General features: G+C 39.0%; 2 protein-coding genes across 6 annotated transcripts; both read left to right on the plus strand.

Moving 5' to 3' along the window:
- Nucleotides 1-149: 149 nt before the first annotated feature.
- Nucleotides 150-6,629, plus strand: il1rl2 (interleukin 1 receptor-like 2). Of its 3 annotated transcripts, none has more exons than XM_068328799.1 (12): nucleotides 150-262; nucleotides 1,189-1,294; nucleotides 1,949-2,159; nucleotides 2,478-2,643; nucleotides 3,120-3,294; nucleotides 3,459-3,506; nucleotides 3,699-3,825; nucleotides 4,117-4,256; nucleotides 4,331-4,477; nucleotides 4,643-4,801; nucleotides 5,473-5,676; nucleotides 5,819-6,629. In XM_068328799.1, exons 1-12 carry the CDS (start codon nucleotides 260-262, stop codon nucleotides 6,022-6,024), a joined length of 1,692 nt encoding a protein of 563 aa, XP_068184900.1. In that variant the 5' UTR covers nucleotides 150-259; the 3' UTR covers nucleotides 6,025-6,629. The 3 variants fall into 3 exon arrangements, with proteins under 3 accessions (XP_068184900.1, XP_068184898.1, XP_068184899.1); XM_068328797.1 differs by having other exon boundaries at nucleotides 3,435-3,506; nucleotides 5,819-6,626; XM_068328798.1 differs by having other exon boundaries at nucleotides 239-262; nucleotides 1,085-1,294; nucleotides 3,435-3,506; nucleotides 5,819-6,626.
- Nucleotides 6,630-7,915: 1,286 nt separating this feature from the next.
- il1rl1 (interleukin 1 receptor-like 1) lies at nucleotides 7,916-12,125 on the plus strand. 3 transcript variants are annotated; one of them, XM_068329254.1, is made up of 12 exons: nucleotides 7,916-7,990; nucleotides 8,385-8,450; nucleotides 9,044-9,272; nucleotides 9,346-9,526; nucleotides 9,786-9,936; nucleotides 10,056-10,121; nucleotides 10,314-10,425; nucleotides 10,588-10,736; nucleotides 10,893-11,030; nucleotides 11,122-11,286; nucleotides 11,602-11,732; nucleotides 11,802-12,125. In XM_068329254.1, exons 2-12 carry the CDS (start codon nucleotides 8,390-8,392, stop codon nucleotides 12,048-12,050), a joined length of 1,632 nt encoding a protein of 543 aa, XP_068185355.1. In that variant the 5' UTR covers nucleotides 7,916-7,990; nucleotides 8,385-8,389; the 3' UTR covers nucleotides 12,051-12,125. The 3 variants fall into 3 exon arrangements, with proteins under 3 accessions (XP_068185355.1, XP_068185356.1, XP_068185357.1); XM_068329255.1 differs by lacking the exon at nucleotides 7,916-7,990 and adding an exon at nucleotides 7,997-8,233; XM_068329256.1 differs by lacking the exon at nucleotides 7,916-7,990 and adding an exon at nucleotides 7,997-8,203.
- Nucleotides 12,126-19,846: the final 7,721 nt, after the last annotated feature.

Raw genomic sequence — 19,846 nt, forward strand, 5'->3', positions numbered from 1 at the left:
GAATGAGAGGGGTTGACAGCTCCAAAAGTAGAGACTGGATGTGTTTGGTGTTGATACATAAGGTGAAGAACTGATGCAACAGAATGAAGCTGTAATGTACAGTAACTGGAGCACATGTGGTCTGTCAACCTCCACTTGAACTGTTCTCCTGTGGGTGGAGATTTCACACAGGTTAGTGGAACACAATAAAAGAGGCGTTCAAGCCCATCAAGACGGCAAATTATTTCCTGGAGCCGCTGGAGGAGCTTCAAGTTTTCACATGGTGAGATAATATTAACATCAAATTATATACTGTTGGAATTTAGTGTGAGGTGATATTTCATAGATGTTATTCTGTTGTATATTCAGAATTAAATTACACGTAGAGTTTATTTTCTGTACATCAGGTCAGTGAAGCTGGTTTTATGTTGTGAATAATTTGTATTTCTTATGGTGTCATCATATTGTGAAAGCTGTCTTTTTATTATTAAAAACTGACAAGATATCCAGAAATAACTTAAATGAAGGAAAAATATTAATACATAAAAAAATAAAACAAATTAACAAGTTGTGAAATATATCTGAGGAAAAACTATCATCTGTGATAATACAATGAAATAGTAACACACCATCTTGTAAATTTGGTCAGAGTCCTGTAATGAATATAAAACATCTGACTGCTTACGAGCCGCACGAACCCGGACCCGCACAACACGGCGGGTGCGTGTTCGAATCCCGCTCTGTGCGGAGTTTGCATGTTCTCCTCGTGTCTGCGTGGGTTCTCTCCAAAAACATGCACTTCAGGTTAATTGGCCGTTCCAAATTGCCCGTAGGAGTGTGTGTGTGTGTGTGTGTGTGTGTGTGTGTGTGTGTGTGTGTGTGTGTGTGTGTGTGTGTGTGCGTATTTGTTTGTACTGGCGTCACGCCCTATGGCTCCAGCTCCCCGTGACCCGCGCATGCGGGGAAGATGAATGAATGAATGAATGAATGAATGAATGATTACGATTGGAACACGTTCCGATGTTGACTTTTGGACTTTCCTTGGAGTGTTTTCAGGCCTTCCTCCCGCCAGTGAAAACTGCCTCTCTCACTTCCCTTTATTCAGTCCGTTTGGCCGTCAGGAAATGTGTCAACAAATCTAAACCATTGAAGAATGAGCACAAAAGCCGTGATGAGAATTCACATGTGATCCGTCTCTCTCCCCTCCAGCGGAGGAGGACGATGGCGGCGGCGCGCTGGGTCTTCTTACCGGTGGCTCTCCTGTGTCTGGAGGCGGCTGGGGCGCACGAACAGTCCCGATCATCACCGGGCAGTGGTACGGGAAAGAGATCAATCAATTTGTGACTATTAGGTTTGAGGAGTTTCAGTATTTTACGCATGTATGCTGTCAAATTTCTATTTAGAAAACATAGAAAACTTAGAGAATTACTCAAGCAACGCTGAAAACCATCAATATTAAGCGCTTCGATAAATAATATACTGTACTGTATAGCGGAGGGCACCTGCTGTCTCAACTTCACTTGTTTGGAATTGCATTCAAAAATATAATCGATAAGAGGTCATCAATAATACTCTTATCTCAAGATATATTTTGATGAAGGTAAAAAAACGAGTTAAAACCCACTAAGGAGGGAAACAAAACCAGATTTCCACGTATTTAATGATTTTTACTGCCGTAAAGGTTTGTTTTCTTCACGTCATACGTCACGCCGTCACATGCTGCGTTTATGTAAATCTGGAAAGTGTATTGACAACTCATTGAGAAACCATTGAGGTTACTATTAAAGTTGAAATTATAAACTATAAATATTATATTAATGGGATACTTGTGAAAAGTTTAGCCAATAAATACAAACAACGTCAATCGCCGCAGCTGTATTTCATAAATGATCTTTACCATCTGCTGGTTAGAACACAAATCTCCCCTGTCTTTGAATGAGCAAGCCCTCCTTTGCAATGTCGCTTCCAGACCACAGGGAGGAGATAGAGACCTGCTACGTGAGCGATGGCTACATTTTTGTGCTGAGGTGCTACATCGCTGGTGCTGACGTCAACGTGACGTGGAGGAAAGGCGGGACTTACAACGGAAGTCTGCCGGCTGGAGTGGAAGTCAGGGGCGGGTTGTTGTTCTTTCTACCGGCGCACATGTCTCATCATGGCTCCTACACTTGCGAGAAAAGGTAGAGCAGCGGTCAGGAAATGCCTCACATTGCTGTTATTTATGAGTCCAAAACAAATTAAATGTTTTCAATCATTCTCCTCAATAACTTCATGTTGAAGACATTTCTTTCAATTTATTCCTGATTAAACAAATAAGAATGTCAAAGGAGAAGATACTGACAAATATTTTGTAACATGAATTTATTTCTTCAAATCATCACACAAGTTGTTTGTTGTTTTTTTTTACACGTCACATAAACAATATCCATGGAGTGTTATCTACCTGACTGTAGCTCAGGTGGTCCTACCTTTCACCAGCTTCTTTATTTATCCAAAAGGGACAAAGCTGGAACAAAAATGAAATTCTGGGTGTCTGTTTCCAATGGAGAGTGTCCCGATCCATCTGAAGAAATACACTTTGCCAGGGGGGTAAATGGAGGCATTCGCTGCAAACAGACAGATATCTTCAGACTAAATAACACAGGGAAAATACGATGGATGAAGGTAAGTTTTTCAACGTGCTGCTGAAATCTGACATTACTCCCCACCCACGAGGCAAGATTCTTCACAACGGGCTTGTGGGAATTTAATGTGGAACCTGCAGAATTAGTTTACTAAGTGTGTAACTACAGTAATACATTTATTTTCCAGATTCAATACAACTCAGATTCAATTGCAGCCCATTATTTACTTATGAAGACAAAAAATATTGTACTTGTTCGAATTTTAATTATTTAACACAAACTACAGCAAGTTGAAAAAGAGATTTGGACTTTAAGCACCACAGAAAAGAGAGTAGATCACTGAAGTACTTAAACATATATAATTTAGCAATAGAAGGAATGAGCATTTGATGACAAAACATAATAATGCAATGGTAGACTAATACATCTTTTAGATTTTTTTAAAAATGTGTTACAAATAGTGAGACACTTTGTCTCTTTGCTATTTTAACAATTTCAGTCCATGACTGTGTGTAGGACTGCCGTCCAGTAGAGCGTGAGCAGAGTCCCATCTCTGTGGATAAAGATAGCTTCATGAGGCTGCCCGCCGCCTCAGAGAGTGATGCCGGAAAATACACCTGCTTGGTAGACGTTAAGTTGGACGGCAGGGTGTACACCAGCGCACGCAGCATCCAGCTGACCATTAAAGACAGTACGTATTGGAGATTACTGAAAACTACGGCGTTATCAGAGTGAATTAAGACAGAATTTATCACTTCATCATAAATTTTCATTTAATCTACCAATTTCATATTAATGTGTTTTGTTATATGTCGCTGTTTATGTCTTTAGGGGTTACAAGTGAATTTTTTTCAGAGCCTGAAGTGGTGTACCCTCAACAGACAGTAGTCACGGTCGAAGTGGGTAAGTAACCCTGTTCACAGATCCACTCTGCTGTCTTTTCTGTTACATTTTACATCCAGATTACATTTTAATCTGGTGTGCTTTAAGTACATTGTCACTGAAACATCCCCTTACAAGGCACAAAGGAATTCTGGATACATATACATTGAGTGACCTAACGGTATTTTCTGTTTGAATCTCACCGACCACCAGGTTCCAGAGCAGAGCTTAAGTGTTTGGTCAACATCGGCCACAGCGAGGACAGCGAGATTCTAACTTATTGGAGTGTTGGTTTGAAATACCCTGAAGACTACAAGGAGTTCAAAGAGTCATGGACAAAGTGAGTTTCTGCTTGACGTCCTGCTGTTTTAAACGTTATGTGGACGTGAAAGAGGCCGTTAACAACTCATGATGAATAAGCAAACACTGCACTGCATCGTGTTTGGAGGCAGTGTACAAATGCATGAATTAAACCTTCCCATACTGTAAAAAAAAGAAAAAAGAAAAACGTTCTCATTGATATAAGTACTTCGAGTAAAGCTTTTAAACAAATATGGACACATTTCCTTCATATCCTGCTGGTGTGATCTGTCCATTTGTTTATGGACTGATAGATGCATCTCTTTTCCAGTTTCAGTGATGACTCCAGTGTGTATCGTGCGTCTACCCTCTACATCTCTGAAGTGCTTCGTCAGTTCCTGAATGTCAGCTTTTATTGCCATATAATGAGCTCGGCTTATAAGAAAGTTGGCTCGGTGCGTCTTCAAGAAGGTATGTTCTCCTCTCCTCTTCTCCTCTTCCTCGTCCTAATGCCTGGAGTAAATTAAATCCTCTCTCGCCTCCAGCTGACCACAGTGCCTTCCACACCCTCGTTGCTTTATGTTTCACTGCATCCCTGACTGTTCTGGCCCTGGTTGTGGTCTTTATTTTGTTTAAAGAAGAACTGGTCTTGGCTTCCAGGAAACTTTGGAGACATTTTCCCAAACGGAAAGGTAAATTTCTCTGGAAGTTTTGCTCTCATTTTAAATCCTTTTTCCCGAGAAACCCAGAATTTCACATGTCACTATAAATTAATGATTGAATAAAGTTCTTCAAGGAAGTAAATACAGATTAAATTATTTAATTTTTAAGCCTGACACTTCCTGTCTTTGTTGCAGCTTCAGACGGAAAGCTGTACGACGCCTATGTGAGCTTCCTCCATCACGACGCTTCAGCTGAAACAGAGACCTTTGCTCTGCAGATCTTACCGGAGGAGCTGGAGAAACAATACGGCTATTCTCTCTACATCCGAGGACGGGATGACCAACCCGGAGAAGGTCAGGAGCGTCGCTGCTTCCTGTCTAATAATCATGTTGAATATTAGTACTGGCATTTTCCCTGAAATGTAAAAAAACCCCAATAAAACACAGTATATACCCCACTACATCACTACTTGGTTCCAAGAGACACGACGTAAGTGTATATGTCGGAACTGACTTGTCTTCAGGTTAACTGAAAATAACCATTCTCAAAGCTGTTCAAATCAATCCACTGGACTTTGTGTTATATCATTCGTGTGAATGATTGCTCCATTCAAAGCAATCGTGTGAATGAAGAGTGACGCTTAACGGTGGATATTGGAGCTATAGGTATTTTAATATGATGTTATATTTTTATTCTTATTGTACAGTAACATATAATGTACTTTCATCGGTTTTCTAGTCATCTTACGATTCCAATATTTGTAGCAGACAAATGTAAAGTAAAATGACGTAAAGTTCATTTGTATTTTTTTCGTGTAAATTTTTTTAAATCAACATATAATCGGAACAGAGTCAGCCGAGGTATACCTGTATTGTCGTTTGTTTTTGGGGTTTTTTTTTCTGGAAATCAAACAATTAAAATACCCCGAACTGAAATTGAAAATAATGTTTGACATTAGGTGTGTTTGTGTAAAAACCGCTATCACTCTAAATCGCTTTTTTCTTTTCCTGTGCTGTGTCTACAGTCATGTATGAAGCCATCTCTGCAGCCATTTGCCGGTGCTGTAGACTGATAATCATCTTGTCACCTGATGCAAAGTCCTCCGCAAGTGGCAGAGAGGAAGAAGAAGCCTCATGCGACTACCACAACCAGATATACTATGAGCAGAGGCTAGGTCTCCATGAAGCTTTGACCCAGAACGACCCCAAAGTGATTCTGTTGGAAATCGGTGAGAAATTAAACAAATGTGATGCGTGAAGGAACGATTTTAAGCACTCATCTTCACGACCTGCCTTTAAAACAGTAAAAGAGTGAAATAAATCTCAGGGGAAAGAATGCATCTAAACACGTGTTCTGCTGTGTTCTACCAGGGGGTCCGGTGGACTACAGCCGTCTGACGGAGTCTCTGCGCTACATCAAGAGGAAACAGGGATCTCTGAGGTGGAAGAAACCGTCCAGCGGAGCCCACAAACTCACCAAACTATTCTTGAAAAGACGCTTCTGGAACAAGCTGAGGTGCTGCATGCCCTCAGTGCCTGTGGGGAGGCTTCGGACCGTTACTGATTCAAGCTATTAACTATATGTGACCTTAAACTTGCATGTGTTTAAGGTGGAAATGTTTTGATTATCACATCAGGACTTTTAAGCTTACCAACTGGAAACTTGTCATCTCTGATTCATTATATCACTGGAAATTTATCACAGCTGTTTCCGAGCTTGCTGATACCAGATTAACAAGATGGACAGAGACACACAAAGATATGTGTCACATGCTTCCGGCTCAGAGCGGGGAACGAAACCCATCTGATCTTCTTCATCTGAAAGTGAAGAAGAGAGATAACAAAATGTTCAGCTCTATTTTCAGAAATGCTCTGGACAGAAAGTGGAGATTATTATCAGCAGACTAATGTAAATGTTTTTTGTGTGATGATTTCACTCACTCATCCTCTCCTTGTGCTCCTCCTGTAACGTTCTTTCTGATTCAGTTTCCTGTCTTAATGGTTGCGGGTTTTGAATTCCAAGGTTTTAATTCCTGTCAGTAAAGAGCAAATAAAACCGAATAAAGATAAAAGAAAACTCTGCTTCTGTTAGATTAATGCTGTTTCATTCTCAGTTAACCAGGTTTACCATGTACAGGATTTCGCTGCTGTGCTTAGTTTATTGGCAAAGAATACAAGCTGTGACTGATTTGACAAAGAAGCCATAAGACCAGTGTGAAAATTCTGCCCTACATGTCACAATTTCCAAGAAACTTTTAGAAGGATTGCCTGTAAGTTATTCCATGTGGCATTCATTCCAATAAACTGAGACATTTCACATACGCATTAATTAGAGGACAATTTCAGGCTGACAGTTTCCAGGCAGTGACATGGGGTTTGGAAATCACGTATTTTCATCTACCAACTCACTACCAGGCTACACTGGAACAGAATTCATGACACCATTTATTTTTTCCATTGCTGCATTATAGTATTGTGGAAACAAAAGCACAAAAAATAGGACACGGGAACAGCAGTTCTTTAGAACTTCTTGCTCAGCCTCAAAACCATCCAACAAACTGTAAACTGAGCCACACCCTGGGCCTGTCTAGAGAACCATTGCCCCTCGGGCCAATACAGCCATCAAATCCTCCACTGTGAGTTTGGAGTACTGCCCTACAGGGGTGCAAGCCATCAGCTGTAGGGTGGTCCCAAGTCTGGATAAATATAGAGGGATGTGACAGGAAGGTTATCCGGCATAAAAAACTTTGTAAAACAAATATAAGCATTGATCTAAATTCTGCAGTCTCATAATAAATCACTCACATCAAATGCAGACATAAACAGGCAATAAACAACCTGTTTTTCTTAATTTGATACTCAACATCTCTGTAAACGAGGTAATTATAAGAAATAATTGTGTTAAAAAAAAGTCGATTCGTGACTGCGCTGACGAGGTTTTATTTTGAAAAAATAACGATTTACAATCGTTGCATTCAACGTAGGAGAAATATTGATCATTTCAAAATAAAAGGGTGACTAGGTCAATCAAATAACAACAACGACAACAACAACAACAACAATAATAATAATAATAAAAAAATTAAATAAATAATGAGAATTAGTGGTTGGGGACCGCTGATCTAGGGGAAACAGGAGACTACGACACCCAAAGTGTGTCAGGGTGGCCACTCCGTAGCCATTAGGTACCGGGCGGTACAGATATGTGTAAAGCTTTTCTCTCTTGGTTTCTCAGGACTGTAGTCTGGACTGAATTAACTCAGGACTCTGTGGGAAGTCTGGGTTGAGTTCACTCACACCCGGTTGCGGTTCTCGAGGTTCACCAAATAAAGACGGTGAAAAATCAAGTATAATGATTTCTATTTCATAATCAGAAGGAGGAGGGAGACTTGACTGAGACATCACTTAAATGTGTGTGTCGTTTTGTCTGTCGTGACGTCACCAACACCCACTGAGCCCCTGTGTGCAGTAGATAAAAAGCCCCAGAGGAACTGGACACGCAGACTGTCTGGATTCTGCAGCTGTGTGCGCACACCCTCCGAGGTGAGGGTGACGAGCGGTTATTTCTTGTTTATTTAGACTGTTTGCCTTATACTAAACTCTTTAATCCTGCAGCGCAAACATTATAATGCAACTGTGACAGATTATTTGTAATAAGAGAATTAATCGATCAAATCGATCTCAAATCCTGTCACTCACGTGATTTGATCGTGTTTTCTGAGAACTTCTGACTGTCTGCTGTGATCGTATCGTCCGGTGCGTATCGTTGCGGTGAAGCGTCCTAAGGTTTGCTTGGACACGCATCACGCATCACGCATCACGCATCACGCATCACGCATCACGCATCACGCATCACGCATCACGCATCACGCATCACGCATCACGCATCACGCATCACTGACCAGACTGGTTCAACTTCACCTGTCTGTTGTTTTAGAATAAATGGATTCTTCCTGGTTTCTCCTCTTCATCATCATGGCGATGATTCCATCAGAGTGCTCAGGTAGGATAAACCTCAATTTAATTTAATTGAACTACAATTTAAACTGTGGGGAAAAAACAGTTCAGTTAAATGAGCAGTTAATAACGTGGCGTAATTATAAAATACAGTACTGACAATAAATCTACAACAACCACCCAATGGAAATGTATCTTAAATAACGGTTATAATTTAACATGAACCCCATTTGATTAGACTAAAACTTGTGAATACTGGAATATTGTGGGTAAAAATAATTTCCTGTATTATGATATTTACTTGATTCATCCTAAACTGGGAAATTTGCATTTTTTTCATGCAGGAATGACTTGCAAAGTTTTTCACTCATCACCCGCAGAAAACATTCAATGCAAAATCCTTTAATTATTATTTGTTTATTAACCTTCAAGCTCGAACCGGGACTCGAACCGGAAACCGCTTTGCTGTGCTGCGACTGCGCCAGCCAGTGTGCCACCGTGTCGCCCTGTTATTATTATTATTATTAATATTATTATTGATAATATTTTTATTATTATCATTATGTCCGCTGTTGCACCAGGAATGGCGTTTTCTTTTCATCCATCCTCCTTCTCTCTCTCCACCTCCCACCCTACCAGAAGAGGCCAGGTGTCACGTCTGTGACGTGGAGTCATTTAACCTGCTTGAAGGTGAGGCGTTTCATTTTGAGCCTAAATGTCTGCTGAGAGGCGCTCAGGTCACGTGGTACAAGAATGACTCGAGGATGGAGCAGATCTCCATGGACAAGAACGAGAGCGTGCATTTCCACGATCCTTCTCTCTTCTTCTTGAACCTCAGCAGCAAGAACTCTGGCTTGTACACCGCCCGGTAAGACAGACTGATAAATAAAAACAGCAAATCTAACAGCACACCTGAATGTGCGTCCACGCCTCTCCCCCAGGTACCAAGGTGCATCAAAATGCCGTAACATTTCTTTAAAGATCACAGTCTTCGAAAACAGAACGGATGAAGCTCTTCTCTACGGAAAAATCAAAAACTCGGACGTGAATAAAAAGGTCAAGTGTCCAGAAGCGGTCAAGTACACCTGCACCAAACTAGGGGGAAATTTCACCTGGATGAAGGTAATAAAAGAAATAAAGACATTTGTTTCCTGATCATCATTTAAATGTGTAAAATTCATTTAACACCCAATGTACAATCAACCTGATATAAAGTAGATCAATCAATTGATCAGGAAAGAGAGATCAAAAGCTTTCTACTGGGGTTTAGATGGAAATCGAATTTCTTTGATAGTTTAACAGATAACTAACAGCTAAACAGTACATGATGGAATTCTAATGACCTCTTATGATGCTCGTAACCCGTTTTTCTCGGCTGCAGGACTTCGAACTCCTTCCAGGTTACACTGATGCTAATCTGTGGATTGATAACGCCACCAAAAACGACAAGGGCATCTACACCTGTGTTTGCACCTGGACTTACAACAGGAAGGAGTACAGGTCATCAGGCTCCAGGAGGCTGATTTATGAAAGTGAGTCCATCTTTTATGTGTTAAAGGTTTGAAATAATTTTTCATGGTTGCAACAGCAGTATGTGTCCTATGGGAGGAAAAAGCATGCATTTCTGTGTCTGATTCGCCCCTTCCTGCAGAACAAATCATCCATCTCGGACCGGTGTTCATTGCTCCAACCGATAGCGAGCAGTTTGCAGACGAAGGTCAGAAAACGTAGCACCGCACATTGTTAGTCTGTTGCAGCAAAACCAACTCTGGCATGAGTCGCTGCCTTCAGTATCGCATCATCAATGAAATGCATGTCAGTCATCTGGATGAAATGGTGAATTTCATCCAGTCTTGGTGGGGAAGCTTTTTGGTGTCCCATATTAAACCCATCTTGAATCTTCTGCCAGCACTCCCAGTCAAGCTGAACTGCTCGGTTCTGTGTGGGACTAACGCGGAACCTCATTGTAAAGCGAGCTGGAACATCGACCAGACCAGTGGACACAGTCAGACCACCGAGATGTAAGCCTTATCATAGATTTTCTGGCATGGCGAAAAAATTTCTTCAAGATATTTAAGAAACATCAACTGCAGATTTGCAGCTACGTCCTGATTGGCTGCTGCAGTGAAGCTCCTCTCTCTGCATTCATTGGTTGAGATAACTTCTCTCTGTTTCCTTGTTAGGGTGACTGACAGCCAATCAGGGAACACCATCTCCACAGCTGTTTTGTCCATTGAGAAAGTGACTGCTAAAGATTTCCAGACTGACTTTAAATGCATTGGCGAGGGCTATTACAAAATATTCAATAGAACTGTAACACTTAAACGCAGAGGTCAGTGATGGGATCATTGATTGATGTTTAAGAAGCAGTTCAGATATAATCCTTTGCTGGTTTGGGTGTTTTTATGGAATTAGATAATACCAGAGCTTTATTTGATGTTGAAAAATAAAACAAACCTTTTATTGCAACTTCAATATCGTTTTCCAGGCTCAATAATTCCACTTGTCGTCAGAGGATTGTGTGTGTTGTCGGTGTGTGTATTGGGTGCTTTGGTGGTTAAATGCTTCTCTATCGACCTCGTTCTCTTCTTCAGACCATACTTCCCACCAAAGAATCAAAATAAAGGTAAGGAGGATGAGAACTTTTTTGACCTGGGAACGCTTTACCAACTGAAGTCAAACCCTGCATCACCACGTGGCCTGCTCGTGCTTTCTAGATGGAAAGGTGTACGATGCTTACGTGGTCTTTCAAATGCAGAGTATGAGTGTAGCCACTGAGGACACGCTATGCCGGTTTATCACGAATGCTATGCCTTCTGTCCTTGAGAAAAAGTGTGGATATAAACTCTTCATCCATGGGAGGGATGATTTACCCGGAGAAGGTCAGGACTTGATTTTATTTTCCATCGTTCTTCTTGTAATTTTGGTTAGATTTACTTATATATGAAGCTTTTATTTGTGATTCTTCTTTGTAAAATGAACTACATCAACAGTCTTTATTGTTTTGGAGATTTAAGTGAAAATTAGTTTATGGAAGGATTCTAGCAATTAAATGTGACATGAGAACATTAAATATAAATATCTATATGAAAGGGTCTCAGGAATCATCTTTCATGCATTCATTTTTTGTACATAAATAAACTTGTTTAAAACGTTTTATCTTTTTATGTTTTATCTGTGATTTTTATTTATCACAGATTCTGTGGAGCTGGTGGAGGATCGCATCAAGAAGAGCAGGAGGCTGATGGTCATCCTCCCCCTTGACTCAGAACCAGGTTCTGATGACACAGAACCCCAAATCTCAGCAGGGGGAAGTTTTGCCTGGCAGGTGAGAGCTGATTTGCTTTTTAAAAGTGAAATCGATTATTGCTTTCTAATGTTAGTCTAATTTTTTCAGATGGGTCTCCACCACGTCCTGGTCCAGAGGGACATGGGTGTGATTCTCATACAGCTGGGTCATGTTGGACCAGGTGGATACTCGAACCTTAGTCCCGGCTTGCAGCACCTGATTCGCCGCAGCGCCCCCTTGAGGTGGTCAGAGGGATCGCGGGACGCTTCCACGAGGAACTCCCGCTTCTGGAAAAGAGTGAGATACCTGATGCCTGCCGCACCTGCCCAGAGATGTCCAGCGTCTGCTGTTATTTGAGTCATTTACGGGCTCCGACAGGGTGATTGTTGGTCCTTTTTTACTCTTAATTAAAAAATCCAGATCTTTTACTTACCTTCCTGGAATGTGTTTTTATTAAGGTCCAGTAGGTCATCTCCTTTATCCAAATCTGCACCAATGTTTTATCAAGGGAATGAGTTTAACACTCGGGTCAGGGTCAGGGTTTTTTTTCAGCGGGTGCCTGGTGTGTTTTAAAACCACCAGAGGGTGGCAGCAGAGCACCACAATATGAAGTTTAGTTGAGCTGATTGTGATAGTCAATAGGGTTTTTTTTCAGCGCATGTGAGGGAGTTGCAATTAAAAACACACTATACGATCACTAATTTGCAACAGAAAGGAGCTGATATGCTGGGGTGTTTTGGAGCCTGTGTTACACCCCGCACACAATTTGTACCTGTGTTGTTGTTCCCAGTTCCCAGGAATAAATATACAGTATAACATCCATCCACCTCGACTCCTGAGCCGTTTCCTAATCAACAAGCAGAACAGAGTGGTCACATGTATATGTTTTATGATCTCAAGATGTGGGAAAACCATCAGAGAATAAAGCCCCTCTTCCGCTTGAACAAACTGGCTTGAGTCTTTAATCAAAGCATAATGATGACGTCATTCCAGGATCGAACATTCCCGAGTTTAGCCGAGCCGAGAGATGACCCGGTGTTTGACCCGGTGTTTCAACAAGTTTGGCTCCGCTGAAAAAAAAAAAGCCGTAATGTCGTTCCGGTCGCTGACGTCACCAGAAAATGAAGCAGGTGGATTTCTGGCTCCAGCGCAGGTTGGAGTTTAGGGAACCGGAGAAAATGGACCGGAAGCGTCCTGGCGGCCGGAAACCAGGAAAACCCTCAGAAACCCTTATTTCGCGCGTATTTGTCTTTGTCATTCAGGGAACAGCGTGAAAAACAATGGGTAGAGTGGGATTTGAACTCATAATATCAGACTGCTCACACAAATGTTGGGTGGTTGTTGTTTTTATTATTTACTCGACTCTGGAGAAAAACTAAAGGCAGCACCTGGGGTTTTGAACCTTTAAGTAATATGCTTTAAGTACAACATCACCAAAAGCCTTTATGATTCCGGAAAAAACTATGTTCATGACGGATATGTAACAGTAATACCCTCTTGTGGACATGAAAGGTTACTCCAAAACATTTAGATAAAGTTAGACAATGTTAGATTGGCAATATCTTCCGGTTGTGACGGTAGAAATAGTTTTAATCGACGGAACTAAAGCGTTTTTGGTCCCCCCGCAATTACATTAACACAAGAACTGATATGCTTTAAGTACAACATCACTAAAAGCCTTAATAAAAACATAATGGTAACGTTGAATTTTTTTTAGCTCTATGTCTGTTAAACTATCCCGGAAAAACTATGTTCTTGAAGGATATGTAACCACAAGGTCCTCTTGTGGACATAATAAGTTACTACACAACATTTAGATAAAGTTAGACAACGTTAGATTGGTAGTAGCTTCCGGGTTTGGCGGTTGAAATAGTTTTAATCGACGGAACTAAAGCGTTTTTGGTCCCCCCGCAATTACATTAACACAAGTACTGATATGCTTTCAGAACAACATCACTAAAAGCCTTTATGATTACGGGAAACCTATGTTCTTGAAGGACATGTAACCGTATTGCCCTTTAGTGGACATAATGGGTTAAAACAAAACATTTAGATAAAGTTGGACGATGTTAGATTGGTAGTAGCTTCCGGTTAACCCTTTCAAAATAATTTTAATCGACGGAAATAACAATAATAACGTTAGTTCCGTCCACGCTGTAATTAAATTTACAGAAGTACTGATATTCTTTAACTACAACGTCACCAAAAGCCTTCATGATTACGGAAAAAACTATGTTCTTGAAGAATGTGTAACCGTAATTCCCTCTTGTGGATATAATAGGTTACTACAAAACATTGAGATAAAGTTGGACGACGTTAGATTGGTAGTAGCTTCCGGTTAGGACTATCAAAATACTTTCAATTGACGGCAATAACAATAATAACGTTAGTTCCGTCCACGCTGTAATTAACTTCACAGAAGTACTGATATGCTTTAAGTACAACATCACCAAAAGTCTTTATGATTCCAGGAAAAACTACAGTATGTTCTTGAAGGATATGTAAGCGTAATACCCTCTTGTGGACAAAATAGGTGACTACAAAACATTGAAATAAAGTTAGACAATGTTAGATTGGCAGTAGCTTCCGGTTGTGGCGGTAGAAATAGTTTTAATCGACGGAGCTAAAGCGTTTTTGGTCCCCCTGTAATTACATTAACACAAGTACTGATATGCTTTAGGAAACAACATCACTAAAAGCCTTTATGATTACGGAAAAACTATGTTCTTGAAGGATATGTAAGCGTATTGCCCTTTAGTGGACATAATGGGTTACTACAAAACATTTAGATAAAGTTGGACGATGTTAGATTGGGAGTAGCTTCCGGTTTAGACTATCAAAATAATTTCAAAAGACGGAAATAACAATAGTAACGTTAGTTCCGTCCACGCTGTAATTATTTTACAGAAGAACTGATATGCTTTAAGTAGAACACCACCAAAAGCACTAGTACAAACGTCATGGTAACGTTGAATTTTTTAGCTTTATATCTGTTAAACTATCCCGGAAAAACTATGTTCTTGAAGGATATGTAACCGTAATGCCCTCTTGATGATATAATAGGTTACTACAAAACATTTAGATAAAGTTAGACAATGTTAGATTGGTAGTAGCTTCCGGTTAAGAATATCAAAATAATTTCAATCGACGGAAATAATAATAACGTTAGTTCCGTCCACGCTGAAATTAAATTTACAGAAGAAGTGATATTCTTTAACTACAACGTCACCAAAAGCCTTTATGATTACGGAAAAAACTATGTTCTTGAGGAATGTGTAACCGTAATTCCCTCTTGTGGATATAATAGGTGACTACAAAACATTGAGATAAAGTTAGACAATGTTAGATTGGCAGTAGCTTCCGGTTGTGGCGGTAGAAATAGTTTTAATCGACGAAACTAAAACGTTTTTGGTCCCCCTGTAATTACATTAACACAAGTACTGATATGCTTTAAGAACAACATCACTAAAAGCCTTTATGATTACGGGAAACCTATGTTCTTGAAGGATATGTAACCGTATTGCCCTTTAGTGGACATAATGGGTTAAAACAAAACATTTAGATAAAGTTGGACGATGTTAGATTGGTAGTAGCTTCCGGTTAACCCTTTCAAAATAATTTCAATCGACGGAAATAACAATAATAACGTTAGTTCCGTCCACGCTGTAATTAACTTCACAGAAGTACTGATATTCTTTAACTACAACGTCACCAAAAGCCTTTATGATTACGGAAAAAAACTATGTTCTTGAAGAATGTGTAACCGTAATTCCCTCTTGTGGATATAATAGGTTACTACAAAACATTTAGATAAAGTTGGACGATGTTAGATTGAGAGTAGCTTCCGGTTAAGACTATCAAAATAATTTCAATAGACGGAAATAACAATAGTAACGTTAGTTCCGTCCACGCTGTAATAAACTCTACAGAAGTACTGATATGCTTTAAGTACAACATCAATAAAAAGCTTAATAAAAACATGATAGTAGCGTTGAATTTTCTGGCTCTATGTCTGTTAAACTATCCCGGAAAAACTATGTTCTTGAAGGATATGTAACCGTAATACCCTCTTGTGGACACAATAGGTTACTACACAACATTAAGATAAAGGTAGACAATGTTAGATTGGTAGTAGCTTCCGGTTAAGAATATCAAAATAATTTCAATCGATGGAAATAATAATAACGTTAGTTCCGTCCACGCTGTAATTAAATTTACAGAAGTACTGATATTCTGTAACTACAACGTCACCAAAAGCCTTTATGATTACGGAAAAAACTATATTCTTGAGGAATGTGTAACCGTAATTCCCTCTTGTGGATATAATAGGTGACTACAAAACATTTAGATAAAGTTAGACAATGTTAGATTGGCAGTAGCTTCCGGTTGTGGCCGTAGAATTAGTTTTAATCGACGGAACTAAAGCGTTTTTGGTCCCTCTGTAATTACATTAACACAAGTACTGATATGCTTTAAGAACAACATCACTAAAAGCCTTTATGATTACGGAAAAACTATGTTCTTGAAGGATATGTAACTGTATTGCCCTTTAGTGGACATAATAGGTTACTACAAAACATTTAGATAAAGTTGGACGATGTGAGATTGGGAGTAGCTTCCGGTTTAGACTATCAAAATAATTTCAATAGACGGAAATAACAATAGTAACGTTAGTTCCGTCCACGCTGTAATTAATTTACAGAAGAACTGATATGCTTTAAGTAGAACACCACCAAAAGCACTAGTACAAACGTCATGGTAACGTTGAATTTTTTAGCTTTATATCTGTTAAACTATCCTGGAAAAACTATGTTCTTGAAGGAAATGCAACCGTAATACCCTCTTGTGGACATAATAGGTTACTACACAACATTTAGATAAAGTTAGACAATGTTAGATTGGCAGTAGCTTCCGGTTTTGGCGGTTGAAATAGTTTTAATCAACGAAACTAAAGCGTTTTTGGTCCCCCTGCAATTACATTAACACAAGTACTAATATGCTTTAATTACAGCATCACTAAAAGCCTTTATGATTACGGAAAAACTATGTTCTTGAAGGATATGTAACCGTATTGCCCTTTAGTGGACATAATGGGTTAAAACAAAACATTGAGATAAGTTGGACGATGTTAGATTGGTAGTAGCTTCCGGTTAACCCTTTCAAAATAATTTCAGTCGACGGAAATAACAATAATAACGTTAGTTCCGTCCACGCTGTAATTAAATTTACAGAAGTACTGATAGTTTTTAACTACAACGTCACCAAAAGCCTTTTGGATTATGGAAAAAACTATGTTCTTGAAGAATGTGTAACCGTAATTCCCTCTTGTGGATATAATAGGTTACTACAAAACATTGAGATAAAGTTGGACGATGTTAGATTGGTAGTAGCTTCCGGTTAGCACTATCAAAATACTTTCAATTGACGGCAATAACAATAGTAACGTTAGTTCCGTCCACGCTGTAATTAACTTTACAGAAGTACTGATATGCTTTAAGTACAACATCAATAAAAAGCTTAATAAAAACATGATAGTAGCGTTGAATTTTATGGATCTGTGTCTGTTAAACTATCCCGGAAAAACTATGTTCTTGAAGGATATGTAACCGTAATTCCCTCTTGTGGACACAATAGGTTACTACACAACATTAAGATAAAGTTAGACAATGTTAGATTGGTAGTAGCTTCCGGTTAAGAATATCAAAATAATTTCAATCGACGGAAATAATAACAACGTTAGTTCCGTCCACGCTGTAATTAAATTTACAGAAGTACTGATGTGCTTTAAGTACAACATAACCAAAAGCCTTTATGATTACGGAAAAAACTACGTTCTTGAAGAATGTGTAACCGTAATTCCCTTTTGTGGATATAATAGGTGACTACAAAACATTGAGATAAAGTTAGACAATGTTAGATTGGTAGTAGCTTCCGGTTGTGGCGGTTTAAATAGTTTTAATCGACGAAACTAAAGCGTTTTTGGTCCCCCTGCAATTACATTAACACAAGTACTGATATGCTATAAGAACAACATCACTAAAAGCCTTTATGATTACGGGAAACCTATGTTCTTGAAGGATATGTAACCGTATTGCCCTTTAGTGGACATAATAGGTTACTACAAAACATTTAGATAAAGTTGGACGATGTTAGATTGAGAGTAGCTTCCGGTCTGGACTATCAAAATAATTTCAATAGACGGAAATAACAATAGTAACGTTAGTTCCGTCCACGCTGTAATAAACTCTACAGAAGTACTGATATGCTTTAAGTACAACATCAATAAAAAGCTTAATAAAAACATGATAGTAGCGTTGAATTTTCTGGCTCTATGTCTGTTAAACTATCCCGGAAAAACTATGTTCTTGAAGGATATGTAACCGTAATACCCTCTTGTGGACACAATAGGTTACTACACAACATTAAGATAAAGTTAGACAATGTTAGATTGGTAGTAGCTTCCGGTTAAGAATATCAAAATAATTTCAATCGACGGAAATATTAATAACGTTAGTTCCGTCCACGCTGTAATTAAATTTACAGAAGTACTGATATTCTTTAACTACAACGTCACCAAAAGCCTTTATGATTACGGAAAAAACTATGTTCTTGAGGAATGTGTAACCGTAATTCCCTCTTGTGGATATAATAGGTTACTACAAAACATTTAGATAAAGTTAGACAATATCAGATTGGCAGTAGCTTCCGGTTGTGGCGGTAGACATAGTTTTAATCGACGGAACTAAAGCCTTTTTGGTCCCCCTGCAATTACATTAACACAAGTACTGATATGCTATAAGAACAACATCACTAAAAGCCTTTATGATTACGGGAAACCTATGTTCTTGAAGGATATGTAACCGTATTGCCCTTTAGTGGACATAATGGGTTAAAACAAAACATTGAGATAAAGTTGGACGATGTTAGATTGGTAGTAGCTTCCGGTTAACCCTTTCAAAATAATTTCAATCGACGGAAATAACAATAATAACGTTAGTTCCGTCCACGCTGTAATTAACTTCACAGAAGTACTGATATTCTTTAACTACAACGTCACCAAAAGCCTTTATGATTACGGAAAAAACTATGTTCTTGAAGAATGTGTAACCGTAATTCCCTCTTGTGGATATAATAGGTTACTACAAAACATTGAGATAAAGTTCGACGATGTTAGATTGGCAGTAGTTTCCGGTTTTGGCGGTTGAAATAGTTTTAATCGACGGAACTAAAGCGTTTTTGGTCCCCCTGTAATTACATTAACACAAGCACTGATATGCTTTAAGAACAACATCACCAAAAGCCTTTATAATTACGGAAAAAATATGTTCTTTACGGATAAGTAACCGTAATTCCCTCTTGTGGACTATAGGTTACTACAAAACATTGAGATAAAGTTGGACGATGTTAGATTGGCAGTAGCTTCCGGTTAGGACTATCAAAATAATTTCAATCGACGGAAATAACATAATAACGTTAGTTCCGTCCACGCTGTATTTAAATTTACAGAAGTACTGATTTGTTTTAAGTACAACATCACCAAAAGCCTTAATACAAACATAATGGTAACGTTGAATTTTCTAGCTTTGTTAAACTATTCCGGAAAAAACTATGTTCTTGACAGTAGCTTCACCACCTGCAATTCCTTGCGTCTGCAAAGCTTCTGTGTGTTCTTCAGTAACTGTCGTTTAAACTGATGTAAAAAAAACATTTTTCATGAAATTCAAGGAAATATAAATCGTTATTTTATTGCTTTTTATTTTAAGCGACTACCGAAACGTACAGCACATTGATTACATCCACTTTTATCTATGTCGTACCTACAGTACCCTCCTGTGGTTAATGGCCATATTACACATTTTAGCTTTAATCAGTCTCACTGTGAACCCAGACGAATAATCATCTACGTTACCTTTAAGAAACTCTAAAGAGAAGGGAGAAAACTTTTTAAATAAAGAAAATACAAGCAAAATAAGACATACAGGCTGAATTCATATTCGAGCCCTGACCTCGGGTAAATGGACTCAAAACACTTCCTGCACAGCAAATACACTCCTTCCCTCCTGTGGCCATACTGGGTAGCTACAACAGCAACAATACATACCTATACGAAATTAAATTAACACAAGTGCTGATATGCTTTAAGTACTTGTGCT

The sequence above is a fragment of the Antennarius striatus genome, chromosome 12, assembly GCF_040054535.1.
Source record: "Antennarius striatus isolate MH-2024 chromosome 12, ASM4005453v1, whole genome shotgun sequence".
NCBI lineage: Eukaryota > Metazoa > Chordata > Actinopteri > Lophiiformes > Antennariidae > Antennarius > Antennarius striatus.

Bases quoted from the DNA above. Each gene is read 5' to 3' on its own strand.
- il1rl2 (XM_068328797.1), top strand. The intron at 3,826-4,116 runs GTGAGTTTCTGC...TCTCTTTTCCAG, and splicing joins TTCAAAGAGTCATGGACAAA to TTTCAGTGATGACTCCAGTG. The intron at 4,257-4,330 runs GTATGTTCTCCT...TCTCGCCTCCAG, and splicing joins CTCGGTGCGTCTTCAAGAAG to CTGACCACAGTGCCTTCCAC.
- il1rl1 (XM_068329254.1), top strand. From the start codon at position 8,390: ATGGATTCTTCCTGGTTTCTCCTCTTCATCATCATGGCGATGATTCCA. The intron at 11,031-11,121 runs GTAAGGAGGATG...CGTGCTTTCTAG, and splicing joins ACCAAAGAATCAAAATAAAG to ATGGAAAGGTGTACGATGCT. The intron at 11,733-11,801 runs GTGAGAGCTGAT...TAATTTTTTCAG, and splicing joins GGGGAAGTTTTGCCTGGCAG to ATGGGTCTCCACCACGTCCT.